This window comes from Echiichthys vipera (genome assembly GCF_963691815.1).
Source record: "Echiichthys vipera genome assembly, chromosome: 5".
In the NCBI taxonomy this organism is placed as follows: Eukaryota; Metazoa; Chordata; class Actinopteri; order Perciformes; family Trachinidae; genus Echiichthys; species Echiichthys vipera.
Window position 1 is genome coordinate 11,938,727 of NC_139830.1, and position 16,390 is coordinate 11,955,116.

Below are 16,390 nucleotides of genomic sequence, written 5' to 3' on the forward strand. Positions count from 1 at the left end.
AGATACTACTCCAGTAGTAGTAATACTACCACATTTACTGCATTGACCAGTGTTGTAGTCAGCAAACAGCAAACTTTGCAACCATTCAATCTAATTCTAATTTTGTCACTCTCCACAGCTCCTGCTACCTCTGCTGAATCTGATTCCTTGCTAGGCTAACTTTAAGCTAGCACTTCAAACAGCTCTGAGTATGTGTGTGTGTGTGCGTGTGCTTCAGGGTTCAGACTGCTATTTAATAGCAATGAAACCGTGTGACAGTTCTCTGATCCATTTAACTTTTTTGTCTGATATTTCGACGCCAAATGTGAGACTCTGATGACGATGCACTTGGCTCTCATTTTCCACCTGCTATCCGTGTGCTCCATTACACTTAGGATCTTATCTCCAAAGGGACTTTGTTCACATAGCGTTTTTTTTTGAGTGCCAGAGTCTTTTTTCATTTGTTCCCAGTGAGGACAGAGTGGATGCCTGCAGCCGGCTTTAGTCCAGACACTGAATGTTGCTGGTGGTGTGTTGATGTTCCCCTTTTTCAAAAAAACTGTTTTACACATTTTTGTTCCCAATAACATCTATTGCTAATATAACCTAGCTCTATATATTAGGGCAGCTACTTTTAAGCAAGAAGCTCTCACTTGTAGAGCACAACCCTGCACCAAAGACTGTAGTTTCTCATAATGTCGAATGGACAGTCTAAAGGAAAAAGAAAGGAAGGAGGTTTTTCTTCCTGCTCTGATCCTGCTGTAAGTCAAGGCTGCTGCGGCGGCTGATGGCATATTTATCCTGTTCTCCCTCTCTCTGGGCCGGGAAAGGGACAGATCAGGACACAACACACTACCAGAGTGTGAAATGTTTGAATCCGGGTGATGAATGGATCACTCTCTTCCAGGGACTCCAGGTTCAAAGCAGGAAGACAGATGAGCGCTGAGGAGGGACGCTGCATGCTCACTAGACCAGATATTCTGCATTTGAAAACTTAACTGAAAAAAAACAACTGCAACCTCAATTTTTAAGCGTCACATACATTATAAACATCAAAACAGAAGGAGATGCAACATGTAAATCAGATGCACAGCAATTATGTATCCATTTGGCTCGCAAATACACACACAAAAAAGGTGCCGTTTTCCTCTTCAAAATGCTCCCCCTGTCAAATCTCTCAGGGGTGTGATGAAATTCAGTGTGACTATCTCAGCAACATGACACTTCTCTGTGACTTCATGCATTAAAACATGAGCGAGCGATCAAAGATGACAACATAATGTAGCCAGCGGTGACAGATAGAGCGAAACGCAGGAAATCCAAAGCTTTTATCTTTTATTTAGCTCACAGTTTTTTGTTTTCTTCTCTCAGTGTTTTGGACTATTCCTGTTCCTAAATACGCAAACTTTGATTTATCTCGAGTCTCAAACACACATTTCTTAGAAAACTCAACCTAATGGAATAATTTGTTTTACTGTGGATATCAAGGTTTATAGTCAGCTTCCAGTTAAGTCAGAGTATGCTGCTTTTAACCTTTAACCAAACCCCATTCAGTACTACTGTATAATAGCTTTGCTCCATTAAAGCTAAAAGAGGCAAAGTCAGCAAAATGAAAATTGTCAAACTCCTCATTACCCTGTGGCCTGTGTCTTTATGTATCGCTCTACGCTGACAGAGAACTTTGGATCAGCATTGTCTCACCCTCTTCTCTTTTTTTCCTCTCCGTTTTTCAAACTCTGCCTTCTTTCCGCCTCCCTGTACAATTCAGGCCGGGACGGAAGAATTTATTTCTCACACAGTGTCATCCATCGTATGGTCCCGTTTGACTGATTGGCCACGAAAACACCGAACGGCAAATTGAGAGTCAGGAGCGATCTGTCATGTCAGAGTCCGAGAGCGATGCCGTGGGAGGACGGGCCACATCTGTTTCGCTCGCATTAAAGTTCCCTCCGATTCATAGAAAACATGCACAAAGTCGAGAAAAACAAACGACCAGTGTCTTGTTGAAACAAAAACTGAAGATAAAGCTGCTTTGCTTTTACATTTCTCAAAAAAAATTTGTGAAATGAAGATAAAACTGTCTACATAATCCCTACCTGAGGTAGGCAGAAAAGTCTGTTTTTCAGAGACAAGGAGTGATGTCTTCAAGTCTCTTTGTTTTCTAGTTGGCAGGCGTCACAAACAGCATTTCAAAAAATCCACTAAACTTTAATGAATGGGTACTGTATTGCCAAATTTGTATCAGTATATCATGGGAGCTGTATCACATATAAAACAATTCTGAAAAAATCTGATAAATCGCAGTTTGTTATTTAAGTCCAGTGTACATCCTGTCCTAGATAATACAGCTGGTGTCTGGGGGTTTCAGGAACATTAAATGCTCACACTTATGAATGTGTGTGATGTGTGATGTGAGTGTGTGAGAACGGTGCTCTTACCTAAATTACTACTATTCCCGTTACCTTGGTAATGGCAATCAAACATGTTTTAGGAAGGAGTATGGGAACACACTTTTACATGTTCATTGGCATGTATTCTGCATAATTCAAACCTGGAATTATAAATAGATGACAAGTAGCTCTTGCATCCTTTACTTACGGCTTGAAAACTCTATGGTCATTTGCTGTGAGTAATCATCCGTTTGTTATTTAATTCTTTATGTTAACCTCCCATTAAAACATTAACTGTACTATGAACTGAGAGATGGAAATCAGACTAAAACACAACTTATAGTTTACAGCCATGCTAATGACTCTGACACTGCACATGATTTATGAAGTCATAGTGACCTTGACCTAAACCTTACCTTTTTTTCTATCAAAGATGGTTTCTGTCATTTTAGTTGTCATTTAGTTATTATCATGCTGATGTTTGTTCAAGTGCTCATCTTTCTGATAGGTTTGGTTTTGATTAGTTATTAGATGCTATAAAAACAGGTTGAAATGTCATGATTGACAGCTGTGATTGGCTCTACTGTCCAATCGCTGCTGTGCAGACTGGCTTTAAATTAGCCAAATGGCAGCACCCGTATCCAGGATATTATGGCTTCAAAGTAAAAGTGAAGACTGATGGGAAGGCAATTAGATTTGCAGATATTTGGCCATAAACCAAAGTTTTGGAAAAATGGAAATTTTGCGAGACTCAAAAGTTAAAAGGAGACCATGAATGTGTGTACCAGATCTCATGGCATTCCATCCAGGAGTGGTGGAAAAACTGCATTCCCTAAATCATCTTTTAGTCTGCAAATAAACATGTTTTTAAGTGTTTGAGCATCCTTCCTTGAGAAGATTTCTTTAAGGACCATCCAGATATTTGAGACTGACCCCCACTGCTCTTGCAGGCCACTCAGCTAAGCTTGGGTGAATATGAGCTTCATTTTCAGAAACTATATTTCAGATGATGTTACTAGAGGGAACAGACTGTCTTTAATGAGGCCCACCTACAGTAGAGATCTTGAAGCACACCTGATCTTCTATAAAATATCCTGGGCTTGATTCAGGATATGATATTTTATGTCTAGATGGAGTTTATATTGGTCCACGCCTGTTGTAAAATTGAATCTATACACTATAAGAATAAAATGGCTCTTTGAAAGGCTGCCTTTGAACCACTGAGAGATACAATTCATGCTTAACTTGCATTTTACAATGAGTGAGTGATTAGAGGTGACACATCAGAATTGGCAACAGAGAGGATAAAGCATCTGTGTCTTCTACAGCTAAAAGCTTTTGTATTTCTTTTTCTTTTTTTTTTGCTTCTGTTCCTTGATGTATTCTCTTAAGTCCCACGTCTCTGCTTAAACGACCAACAATGTCCTCAGTCATCCAAACACGTAGGTGTCCAGAATATCCTCACTGAACATCAAATTCTGAAGAGAAAGTAGACATATGAACAAGTGATTTGTGTTGGCAAATTACACCCTTCTTTTCATTTCAAACATTATATCTTGTACTTTTTAATACAAGTTATAGTATGTTTTCTGTGTTGTGTCATTTGCCACTTCTTGTCTCAAAATGTTGTTGTTCCTTAGCAACTGTTGTGACACATGACAACATGTAAAGAACGGCAAATTATGTAGATCAGTGTTCATAAAGGCCGAAAACACCACAATTAAAAACTATATATAGCAACTCTTAATGGTTACAGACATAAGCTCAGTAGGAATCTGATTACAGGATGTGAAACAGTCTGCCCCGACATGTCAGCTCAAATATCAATTACAATTTTTTAATGCTGTTTCAAGATTTGCATCTCTGCTAAATGTACCCCAGCATGAACTGAACAGAAGGCAGGAAAAGCCGGAAAATGGTTCATTAATAGCAACAGCAACACATGTGTACAGTTATCATGCGGAGACCCCAGAAAGAAGGAGCAGATGGAGGACTTAAGTCCAGCAAGAGTGTAGTTCTCATTATCAGAAGGAGAGAGCCAAACTATGGAAATCCTCAAGAGGTTGTGTTACAGCAAAGATGATAGCTTTTTAATTTGTCATAAAATCATCACAACAGAGATGGTGAAACCATCTTCCTTTAATACATTGCCTGCTGAGACTAAATTGAGCTTTTAACAGTCTTATTGCAGAATGAAATTGCCTAGTTTATAACATCGACTCCCTATGAAAATCCTCTGGTATATTGCAAGCAGCAAAGTGAAGTATTTTATTATGTAAATATACTTTTCCAACTTATTTTCAGGAATGCAAAACACAAATAAATTCCTCCTTTCATTCACAGAACCGGCAACAATGCCAACATGTCGATTTTTCTTTTGTGAATGAATGCAACACATCCTCATACCCACACGACAGATTAGCTAAGACGATTGCCAGTGATTCCCAGAATGACATTTATAACCATTACAGTTAATATTGTGAAACGGTCGTTTTAAACACTTGACCGCAGTAGCAGTTTTAATCATGTGACTGTAACTAATGACCATTCTATCGTGAAACGGGCGGAGTTTTAAACATGTTGTTAATGTTAGAAATAAAACTACGTGAAACCCTCAGGGTTAGCGTAGATCATGGATTGGCTTAAAATGGGTTACGGACACAAGTACTTCACAGATGTAAATACGTCACAGGAGGAAGTTGGTTAGCTTACAAAATGTCACCATTAACTCTTGGTTTCACATGGGACAAGAACTCCAGTCTCCTGGGTGAAATTTTTGCAATTGTTTGACCCATCCACCACACCAAACTTCATCCTTACGCAGAGTTTATGGTTCCTATACAGCGCCACTTTGCTTCATTTGCTCTCGCAAAACAACCACGGCCACTAGAGGGTGCCACCTAACACACATAAATATGACCTAACTGACCTACATGATGTTGTGATTAATTTAAGGTGTTGTTTACCTTCCATATAACCAATGGGCAAGGCACTCAGATATTTTATTCCAGGTCGAAAAGCAGCGGTTCATTGCCATCTCCACCTCTGAAGTACAGTTATAAAAGGCTTCACTTTTTTAGAGCAAATACTGGTCAATCACAAATTTCAACAGATCTTCTCTTCAGTTATTTGCAGTAGTGTCTTAAAATACAGTTTCTACTACAGTATTGTCGTTGTCTACAAAATTCTCTCTTAACAGAAAAAAGTGCATGTTAACAGAGTGAAATTAACATTCCATTGTTAGATTTTAATATATTGTACAGTTGCACAACTCAGTAATATAAGTAGAGCCATTGTAAATCACAACCATTTTCTTAAAACATTTACTTAACACAGGAAATGAGACACCAAACCTTAAGAACAAGGACTGTCTAACTAAACAGCAGCAAGGGCGCACGAACAACCTGCTGCAAACCCATTTTTTTACCAAACATCTCCATGAGGCCGCACAGAAGAAGCAGAAGAAAGATGTCTAGATGTCATAATTACTGTCAAACCGTTAACTCGCTGTCATTTGAGGACACAAACACGCCTCCTGCAGCTTTGAGACACTACAAAAGAGATTCCTTGGTCTCTTTGTTGCCAAACGAGTGTGAATGTTTCATCATCTACAGTATGCTACTCACCATGGTGCAGCTGCCCTCTGTGTCATCGTCCATCAGGCCCAGTCTGCACAGAGCTTTCTCATTCGTCAGCCAGTGCTCAGACGAGTCCAGCACACTGTTACTGCACAGCACCTGCAGCACACAGAATAACCCTTGCTCAGGTACGCCATACAGAGACACATACGACTTCAAAAACACACATACACGCACACGCACACACTTTGATCTGCGTTTCCCCCTCTGGTTGTTTGGATCAATTGACCTTTCTCAAGGACCTTTATTTGAGGACAAGTGTCTGTGACACAGGATGAACAATCTGTCAGCTAACCAGACACTGCACAGTGTATATACGACAGTTACTGCCTCCTCCCTGGAGGGACATTTTAATGAAGTCTTCAGGAGGAAACCTACAGTCATTGAGCTGCCTCTGTCAATGACAGACAAGTGCACTGACTGACATACTGATTTATCATTAACTATAGATTTTCTTTCTGTTTTAATAACCACTCAATCATGATGCCAATTTCTATTTAAGGGTGAAATTAAAGAGTCCCTTGATGCTTATCACGTTGCTAGAGTTTGACCATATGGCATATACAGTATACATTTATTAATTTGTAAAAGATGGGGAAAAAAAATGTTTGCACCACCCATGTAATGCAGATAAAAGCATAGAATAGCATGCTATAAATAAAATCCTTTATACGCATTCATTTAACACATGACAGATATAACATGTGTGCACTGTGTATTTTTAGTGACAAATCATGCCCCCTCATGCCTGCTGCCTCAGGAACAGACCATCTGTGCCGGCCCTGGGCCAGGTAAAGGTGACGTAGTTGATCTCACGGAGAGTGGTTATAACAAAGGCTGCTGTCGCAGGTCAGCGGAGCCTGAGTCCTAATTATAAGAAAGACACCTTGTGCCACTACAAGACAATCGAGTGGAAGTCAGTTAAGATCTAGAGTGGTAGGCTAATTAGGGACAAGCACTGGCACATACACATGTAGTAAGGGATGCACACAAGTAACACAAATACACACATTTGAAAGAAAATTCAATCCAGCCTCCACCTCAGCCCACTGATCTGTGCCATTTCCCCTCCTGTCTCTGTGGCACTGGAGGGAAGATAAATCTACTGGGCTGACCCGAAGGCCCTGCTGTTCCTCTTATTGCACGACCCCTGGGTGTCACAGGCACCCCGGAGGAGGAAATGAAAATATTTTGCACTGCAGATAAACTGATAAGGAGACAGATATGATGTGGACAGGTGCACAGGCACACAAACAGAGAAAAAAGGAGACAAAAAGCAGAAGGGGTTGACAAGTTGTCACACGGCAGACACACAGGTAGATAGCTGTACACTTCCATCCTGTTTTTTACCTTCTTGCAGGCACTGATGGACGAGGCCACTGTGCTCTCGGTGCCGCCTCCCTCCACCTCGACAGCCTCTGAGCCTTCAAACATGGCAGATGACTGGAAGTTACTGGAAGGCAAAAAAGGCACAGAGATGACTTTGTCAGAGCAAGTTCTTGTCAAACGCTCATCATCTCCCTTTTCTGGGATCAGTAATGTGGGAGCAGCCCATTGCCTGTCAAATGTGTTCATGCTGTACAAGTTTGGCACAGAGCCAATGAATTAACCGGCTATTGTCAGACAGAAGAATAATGTCAAGAGCCCAATGCTTAATTCCTTTACTTAGATTATTCCCACGCTAGGAAGACCGCCACTTTAGGGCAACCTCTAATGCCCCATTTAACAATACATACAAGATTATGGCCAACCACGGTGACACCTCCCGTCGTTTATTGAAGAGTGCTTTAAGGGGTTGCTCTTTGGATGTCAAGACCTTTTTATCACATCATTATTTATGAAAAGCCATTGTAGCACAAGCTGAAAAGTTTCTTTAGCAATTCTCTCTCTCTCTGCATCAAAGCACTTATGACACAGAACACAAAGCCCACTGCATGTTGGGCCCCCTTAAAGAATTGTAGATTTTTGTAGAAGGCTGTCAGGCTATTATACCAAAATAAGCATTAAAGTGTCAAAAATTCACTTTGACAGCAACGGCGACAGGAAATTACAGCAGAACAAACAACATGTGACCTTCATTTGGTGCAACGAACAAAATGATAAAAAAAAACCCTGTGGTGATGGGAATGTCTGTCAGACGGCGCAGCTAAACACAACATAGGAAACTCAAAAATCCCAGGAAGGCATCATTATCCTCAAAGCATGCTTTCACTGAGATAAGCTAAATCAAAGCTTATCTGGAATGGCATTAATGAGGATCAATTTGGAAAACTTAAGAGGCTGAGGATGCATATTTAAATAGGAGAAGCTGTTTTTTCTTCTTCTGTAATCCACATATTTCATATTTCATTTTTAAAAGCCCTGAGGGATCACACAACACTATGTACTGTATTTGCAGTTAATTAACATGCCTGATGCACATGATTGCGTCACAGGAAAAGTGAATGTTGGATACTTAGAGAAAAAAGAAAAAAAAAGATGATGTACTGGAAATAAGTGGATATGATGTGCTTTAAAATAGGCTGCTGTATCTGGGAGGCAACTCACTCACACACACACACACACACACACACACACACACACACACACACACACACACACACACAGATTATGCAGTGAATATGCTGAATGCAAGCAGAAGTGTGGAAGCGAATGACACGACTGTAAAAAAAATGTTTAAGCGAAAAACACAGTAAAAAGGACGAAAGGACATATTGGTGTCTGTGGTGTTCATGCAAATAGTGAGTGATTTCTGCAGATAGCCGAAGAAGACCAGCGGGACAGGATTCGTCACACACGACCTCCTTTCTCATTTTTGCACTTAACGACCTTTGCATCACGACACGGTGGTGATTGACAGGTCGGTTCGCTTTCGCGCTCCCGGCCCGAAGCCCCCCCCCCCCCCCCCCCCCCCCCAGCAGCCATCCTGGTGTGGAGGACACAATTAACCCCTGAAATGTCTGGCTTTTGAAAGACTGCCCCCGGCCCCGCTTGTTGTAATGCACTGTGAAAGCATGTGGGCCAATGGAGTGGAGCACAAAACAGGCAACTTTTGCAGGCACACTTGGGATCTCAGTGCCTTGGAAAAAGAGCTCAGCTGCACAAAATAATCAATGTGGCAGGTTTGGGATGATGTGCACTTTTCTTCATCGCCACACATTTCTGTAAGCCAGGCCAGGCACGCTGACACATCTTGTTTACTGCACAAACACTCACAGCCGACTGTGAGAGCGGCTTTACTGCAACAACACCCTGCGTGGATGTTGGTGCGCTTCCCCCCGAACACAAACTGAAACACTTGTGCACAATCGAAAGACCACGCTTTGATCCAATGGAACATCACACTCACTTACTGCAGGTGCTTTTGTAAAATGATCGAAAATACTATAATTGAGAACAGTGCTACAAATATGACAGCAAATCCATATGTGGATTATTATAGTAGAATATTGGGGAATATTACAAAAACAGTATAAATAAGTAAATGTTTTCGAATGAATACATGACGTGCAATTTAAGTGTCTAAAGACATTCTCTTGATTTGGGAATATTCGCTTATCATCGACATTAAAAAAAAAAAAAAACAGCCTCTTACCTTGGCGTTTTCAGAAGACACTCTGCGCCTGCCATTCTGACAAAAATAGCCAAACTGTCCTCAACCGATGTGATTATTTCCTCTATGGGGGCAGGGGCACAAGGAGAGGTACAGCGGAGCGCCTCGATGCGTAATTGTCCCCGGGACACTCACAGGTCCAGGTGCGCACCTACGACCGACCGCTGAAGGAATCCAACACAGCTTTACCGTGACTGTTGGACTGTGGTGAAGTGAGCCCGCAGCAGCAGTAGCAGCAGCAGCAGCAGCAGCACACCACTGCCTGCCCTGCGCGTCTCTCCGCCAAGTGCCGAGTGCAGGCTCAGGAGCCCAGCAAAGATCAAAACGTAATGAGCGGCACGACGCAGGCAAGGGCATGGATACCGTCAGTCCATGTCGACGCATGTATACAAACAGACGCACGCGCATGTACGTAGTTGTTTTGCTACTAATACACCAAATATGAACTTAATACATTAATGAGCCTTTAAATACTGTATGTGGTTAATTTCTAAACACTGATGTGGAGAAGTAGCACCAACTGCAGCAACAATGGTGAAATAGGGGATTAATAAAGGGGAAATAAATGGTCATTAAATATCTCCATCACATCTGAAACAAATCACCCATCTATAAAGATGAGACGTGCTTTTAAAGGACACTATCAGACATCACTCCAACTTTCAGATCTGAATTTCCCCTTCATTATTTCCCCTGTTCATTGTAGCAATTTTATGGTTGACCTGCCTTTTGCCGTCAACAAGCACACAGACACCTGCTTATTTCCCAGCAACAGATGTCACTGACGGTGTTTCCAAACTATAGGAGAACAACTTAGACTCTTTCATAGAGCAGTCTCCATGGTAATATCACAGTCTTCAATGCATCTTCTTTGGTATAATTACAGTGAGTGGATTTGAACGTTGAGTCCTGTGGTAACTGCCTGTACAGTCACAGTTGAATACATCGGAACATGAATCATGCCTACAGAACCTCGCTGATGCCGGCTTATATCAGCCGATAATTTGTGACATTTATTTATAACATAGAGTCACTATTGAGATTGAGCAGGGGTTTAAGGTGACTTAAATGTAAGTCTAACAGTCACCCTTTTTTAAGCTTTGTTTTTGGCCTCCACCAACTCCTGAGGGAAATGTCTGCCTCTTTACCTGCTAAATTCTCTATTGTGTTCACCAGCTAGTTGCAAACTTTGTCTGTGTGCTGTTTGGTGCCGAGCAGACAGAGTACAGTTTGATAGCACTCATTTGCTGCCAACTGCATTCGGAAACAGGTTGATGAGAGCCGTAAAACACTCCATAGGGCTGAGGGGAGCTGCTCTGTTGGTGATCATATCTGTGATAACTTCAATATTACAGTTTTGTTTTGTTTTTTTAAATTGCAGCTTTTAAGTTGTATCGTACATTTTTGTATTACTATAATGAAGGTACTCTTGCATAGCCAGACCTACAGTGCTGGAGTATGGTCTGGCTACACCAGCTAATTCTGCGTGGGACAGGTGAAAAAACGCTCTGGCTTGTTTGTATTTCTTCAAACCAATGAAGATGGTCCAGGGCGGCGCTAAGCCCAATAGTAGAGAGAGCAGAAGGGGAGGAGAATGCCTGACATACCAGCGCTGTACAACTAATGAGCCACACTATAATCAGGTCAGCAACTGGCATACTAGTTGTCAATTTTCTGATTTGGCAAGTGAAAATTGTCTTTAGTGGCCAAAATCATTGTTATTTAGAGAAACAGCATACATAATTTCACTGCCCCCCCTCTGAGCTGAAATATAAGGATTGCAAACACATACACACACACATATATCCCAGACTCCCAATTGCCACTCGAGACAGCAGTAATCTTCATCACCTTAGCCTCAGTAAAAGAGCCTTGAGAGTAATGGATGTGTTCTATAACATACCAATATATAATCAGGATCAGGGGTTTAAGTAGTCACAACCTTCAGCTCTCTATCATCCTACTGAGACTGCTGGAGTAAGAAAGTGGCGGGCAGAGAACGGAGAAAATGGTGGATATTCGGGAAAATAGATTTTAGAGAAAGCAGGGGTCCTGCTGTGATCTGTGTGTGTGTGTTTGTTTGTGTGTGTGAAATGCTTTTGTGGATTTGTACGGTGGCCAAAGTATCTTCACTCTACTAAAAAGGATCTGCCAAAGGGAATGCTTATTTTCAGCGTGCATCTACCTCAAAGAAGATTTGTACATGCTGTTATGTGTTCCCTGATATTTCTCTCCCTCTGGATGCCACTTGCTTTTATTCAACTAACAATATCAAAAAACAGATTTCTGTGATTTCTCAGTGTAGTTGTGCAACTCACAGGGAATGCATGATTACAAAACACAAACTAGACCTAGCTTAAAAACATTTTTAAATGAAATACCTTTTCCATTTATTCATATTTGAGCATTTTGAATTAATCAATAGTCCCCAAAGTCTTCATTCAGCTCTGTGTATGGACATAACTAACTCCCAAATCTCCCATCATAGATTGTGATATAAATAGCAGAAGTTGTGCATTAGCCAGCATTTTTCACCATCTGATAATGACCTCTGTGGTTGTGTACTGTACCATCGGATTTCACGCTCCACGGCTGAAGGAAACAGTTTCTCCAGCAGAATATTTTTTATTGAAATCAAGTGCCAAGAGACCAAAATGTATTATAATGTGTGATACCCATACACACACGCACACGCACACACTTTCCTCCTCTACTCTCTGTATGAGTGTATTTACTTTTGGCTGGGTATCAAAACATTTTCGGTACTGGTTGACTTTGATACTATATATTTTTTGATGGCAATTTCGTAAAATCCATTTTAACAGAAATAAATGACAACCCTACACATTACGGTACAGATCAGTACTGAAATTGGGTATTGAATGACAAGGTTTTTTTTTTTCGATATTCAATATTATGGAGACAATTGGGTCAACGCCAAAGTATGAAAGTTTGGTACCCAGCCTTATTAATACCAGGTACAGTGGATCTGCTCTCTCTTTCTGCTATTGTCGCTATATTTCCAATACATCAAAGTAATTAAGTTGCTGATTTAAGTTAATCCGACATATTACAGGCTGCAGTTTTGATCAAATAACTAGTAACTTCAGTAGAAGCATGTGTATGAGGCAAGAACAGATATTAGGTACGAAGTATGGAGCTGAAAAGTATTTTGGCAGAACAGAAACTCCCACATCATCTTTCAGATTTTTTTGCTGTTCGGTGTTGTGCATGAGTGACCTTAAAAGGTGACCCAAATACAACATCAACACAATCCCCTTCATCACCTGCACAGTCTAAATATAGATGTGGGATCAGAGTTAAGAGCATGGAGTATACCAGCATCACCACAAAGCCAGAGATTTGTATGGGATGATGTGTTGGGTTTTATGCTGTTGCACAGATTTGTACTTTTTTTTTTTACATCAGACAGTACAAGAAAAAGCACTTTTAATCACTGCAACCAATAAGAAAGATATTGAATTTGTATTAGTTGGTCATGGTTGACGTATATTGATGGCTTTTAAATTATTTTGCTCATTGTTTAAAAGTACAGTAATCACTGAACCGTTCATTGTTCGTTGTTAAGCCAATACCTAAGTTGTTACCTAAAGTAGAATTTACTGGTCAGCACATACAGTATCTGGGGTGTATGACAATCCATAGCTCTAATTCCCTGTTGTATGTATTGCATTGATTGTGTTTTTAGAAAAAAACTCAGACTTATTTCAATAGTGCAATACAACGTGAGACTGGGGCATGCATCCCAACACAAACAAAGGATTTGTTTAATTCTCTGAAGCACTCTTTCTGGTGGAGCAATCCGAAGAAACCATGGCCACTAACTGCAGAGCTGTGAAAGTAAGCAGGGTTTGAACTTCTTTATAGAGATCTCATTATTCTTCACACAACAACTTCAGTCACTTCTTGTGTGTGCAGCCAAAGCGACATCATTAATGCCTTTGAGAGACTTTCCGCATCCTCATTTGTCTCTGCGCTCTGTGACTGCAGGTTTTTACCCCCATCTTTGAGTGTATCCAGGTACACATCACATTTTAATGTCGGTCGTAAATGGGGTCATGTGAGGTCAGCACTAAGGCTACGTTCACATTGCAAGTCTTAATGCACCATTCCGATTTATTGCTCAAATCCGATTTTTTGTTTGACGGTTCACATTGTCTTTAAATGTTGCTTGTCAATCGACTGCTGTGTGAATCCTGAAGCAGCCCAAGTGTGTGAATACAGCCACTTGTGCAGAGAATTCACCGCAAGCTAGTGGGTGTGTTGTTAATGACTGTCTCGCCAAAATCAAAAGAAAACAAACTTATGAGGGTGAAGAAGAATTGGGATTTACACAAAGATGGCAACTTAAGTGTCTAACTAGAGACCACAGGATATAAGAACTTCAAGCATTAAAGTGAAATTCCGGTGTAAAATCATCCCAGGCTCTTTTAAGGCAAATACACTCATGAAATAAGCCATCAAGACAATATTTTCTGTGTACAAACTACTAGAAATCCGGGACAGACGCTAACAGTCGCGTACAGCCAAATGCAGCTAACATGGATAAGCTTGGGGACGGCAAGTTGAATGCATAAAACACCTTTTTTTTAACCACTAATACTGCTCCAAATAACACCAGACCCTTGCAGTAGTATTATAAGAGTCCTGACACATTAACCGAAGCACCAACAATGTAGTATGTAATCTTTTTTAAAAGGGTGTTTTGAAAGACTTACCAACTGGCCCCGGTACTGGGATTGACTGGTGTTCATATGTGAAAATGACTCTTGACAGCTCACAAAAGGAGCAACTTCTTTGTTTCTTACAGAAAGAACAGCTCTGACAGCTCTCGTGGCATTCAGACTCAGCATGCGTTCCAGCGAAAGATCGCAGGGCTTCAAACTGGTTTGAAACAGCTATAAACACATAGCAACAGTTTTTCAAAGGAGTCGACAGACAGATAATAAACAACCAGTAACAGCTTACCAAGAAGACGTACAATATAAAGTGTGGCACATGAAGCTGCACAGATGTTGGATACCAAACCTCACAGATGTTTAGTCCAAAACACACAGAAAATATGATGCTCCTCTTTTGACTCCTTCAGTGTTTCCCCATTGTTGCTCTTCACACCACTTCCTCTTACTTTTTCCTCCTCCTCATCATGCCTTCTTCTTCCCTGAAGTTATTATTTTTTTCTTTTCCATCATCATCATCCTCTCTGTTGCCCTCCACTCATCTTAATCCAACAGCTTCTCGGGGGTGGGGTAGTGGGGGGGACTAATCCATTGCACACGTTCTTAAAATAAAAGATAGAAGGACAAATAAAGTGAAGATGAAAGCGCAGACTGCTCTCATCAGCACAGAGGAGACATCTGAGAAAAGGAGCTGAGAGGGAAAAAAATTGAAGAGAGAATGAGCTGGAGTACAGGCTCCCACTGTCAGTATTGATGTCTCAGTGGGGCTATTTTTAATTTAGTTACAGACAACAAAACAAAAATACGGCACGTGAGGAGGAAAGCGAGAGTAAGGAGAAGATGAGATGATGAATCTGAGCGGTTGTGACATAAAAAAGATAATTCTAGAACATCAGGAGTGCAAAGGGTTCAACCTTACAGGGGGCGGGGGGGCTGGGAGTTCAGTCATGTATAAGTAAACAGGTCTTGAAAATGAAAAGTTGTAAGCTTGGAAGTCGAAGAGCATGTTATTCAACCTGCAGTTCACGTCTGGACTTTTTGTAGCTCTGCTTTGATGTCTAGTTCACAACAGATATTGTGTTGTCAAGTACAGATGCAATATTCTGGTAACATTGTAGCAATAAACTGTTGAATTAGATTTTAAACAGATAAAATAGAAGTTGAACTCAGATATTAATGTCAGTATATATTTTGTCTCTCCGCAGTGATGTATAAGCTGTCGAGACAATTCTCCAAACTCTGCCAATAAACTCTAAAACAGGCAAGTAAGGTGGCGAGTAAGGTCAAATTCTGATATGTAAAACACATATTCAAAAGTTACTGCAGCCTGAAAAGTTGTGTGCGTGAGGGTAAACCAACTGAGTATGATATTAAAGGATGATGAAGACAATCCTGTCTTCTGGCACGCATTAAGTGAAGCATCAACTGGCTTGATGCTAAGCCACAATTTGCCTCAGTCAGACAGGAAGTGTGGATAAGTAGGATAGAGGACGAGGGATCAACCCACATTTATGTATAAGAATTTGATTGAAAAACATTTTAAACAAATCTTTTCAATAAGTTTAATAGCTGTAAATGTTTCAGTAAAATAAATGAGCACTTAAAATAATTATTTTTCATGGAATTTTCAGATTTTCATGAAATCAAATCACGTTTTTGATAATGTTTACAGGTGGCATTTTTTCAATAATCTATGTTTTATATATCAAGATGCAATTTGAAGACATATGGCCACAGCAGGCAGCTGTTTTCAGGATAAAAGCTCTAAAAACTCCCTGTAGACACAGTTTTAGACTAGCAGGTGAACATAGTAGAGCATTTAGCCAGTAAAGCAACACCATGTAGTTTCTCAGCCTTAACAATATATTTCCAAGACCCTTGTGATGGTACATCAACTTGCAATAAGTTTAATGACACATCTGTGGTATCGTGACAGAGTCTGCCGCTTTATTGCTCTTAGACACACAATGCAACTTCGGATTTTGAGTCGACCACTGTGCACAAAAAAACTACAAAACAAATTTGACCTCTTTACAGCAAACTCCACCCCCCCTCCATTTCCTCAAATTT

At 40.6% G+C, this 16,390-nt stretch overlaps 1 protein-coding gene across 1 annotated transcript in view; it reads right to left on the reverse strand.

The window, feature by feature from the left end:
* The window catches only part of sphkap (SPHK1 interactor, AKAP domain containing), a gene marked incomplete at both ends in the record, with an annotated part of 50,070 nt that overhangs the window by 15,662 nt on the left and 18,018 nt on the right, over positions 1–16,390 (reverse strand). The window contains 2 exons of the mRNA XM_083914426.1: positions 5,996–6,106; positions 7,358–7,460. Coding sequence (XP_083770552.1) covers positions 5,996–6,106; positions 7,358–7,460 — 214 coding nt within the window. The remainder of the gene's footprint in view (positions 1–5,995; positions 6,107–7,357; positions 7,461–16,390) is intronic.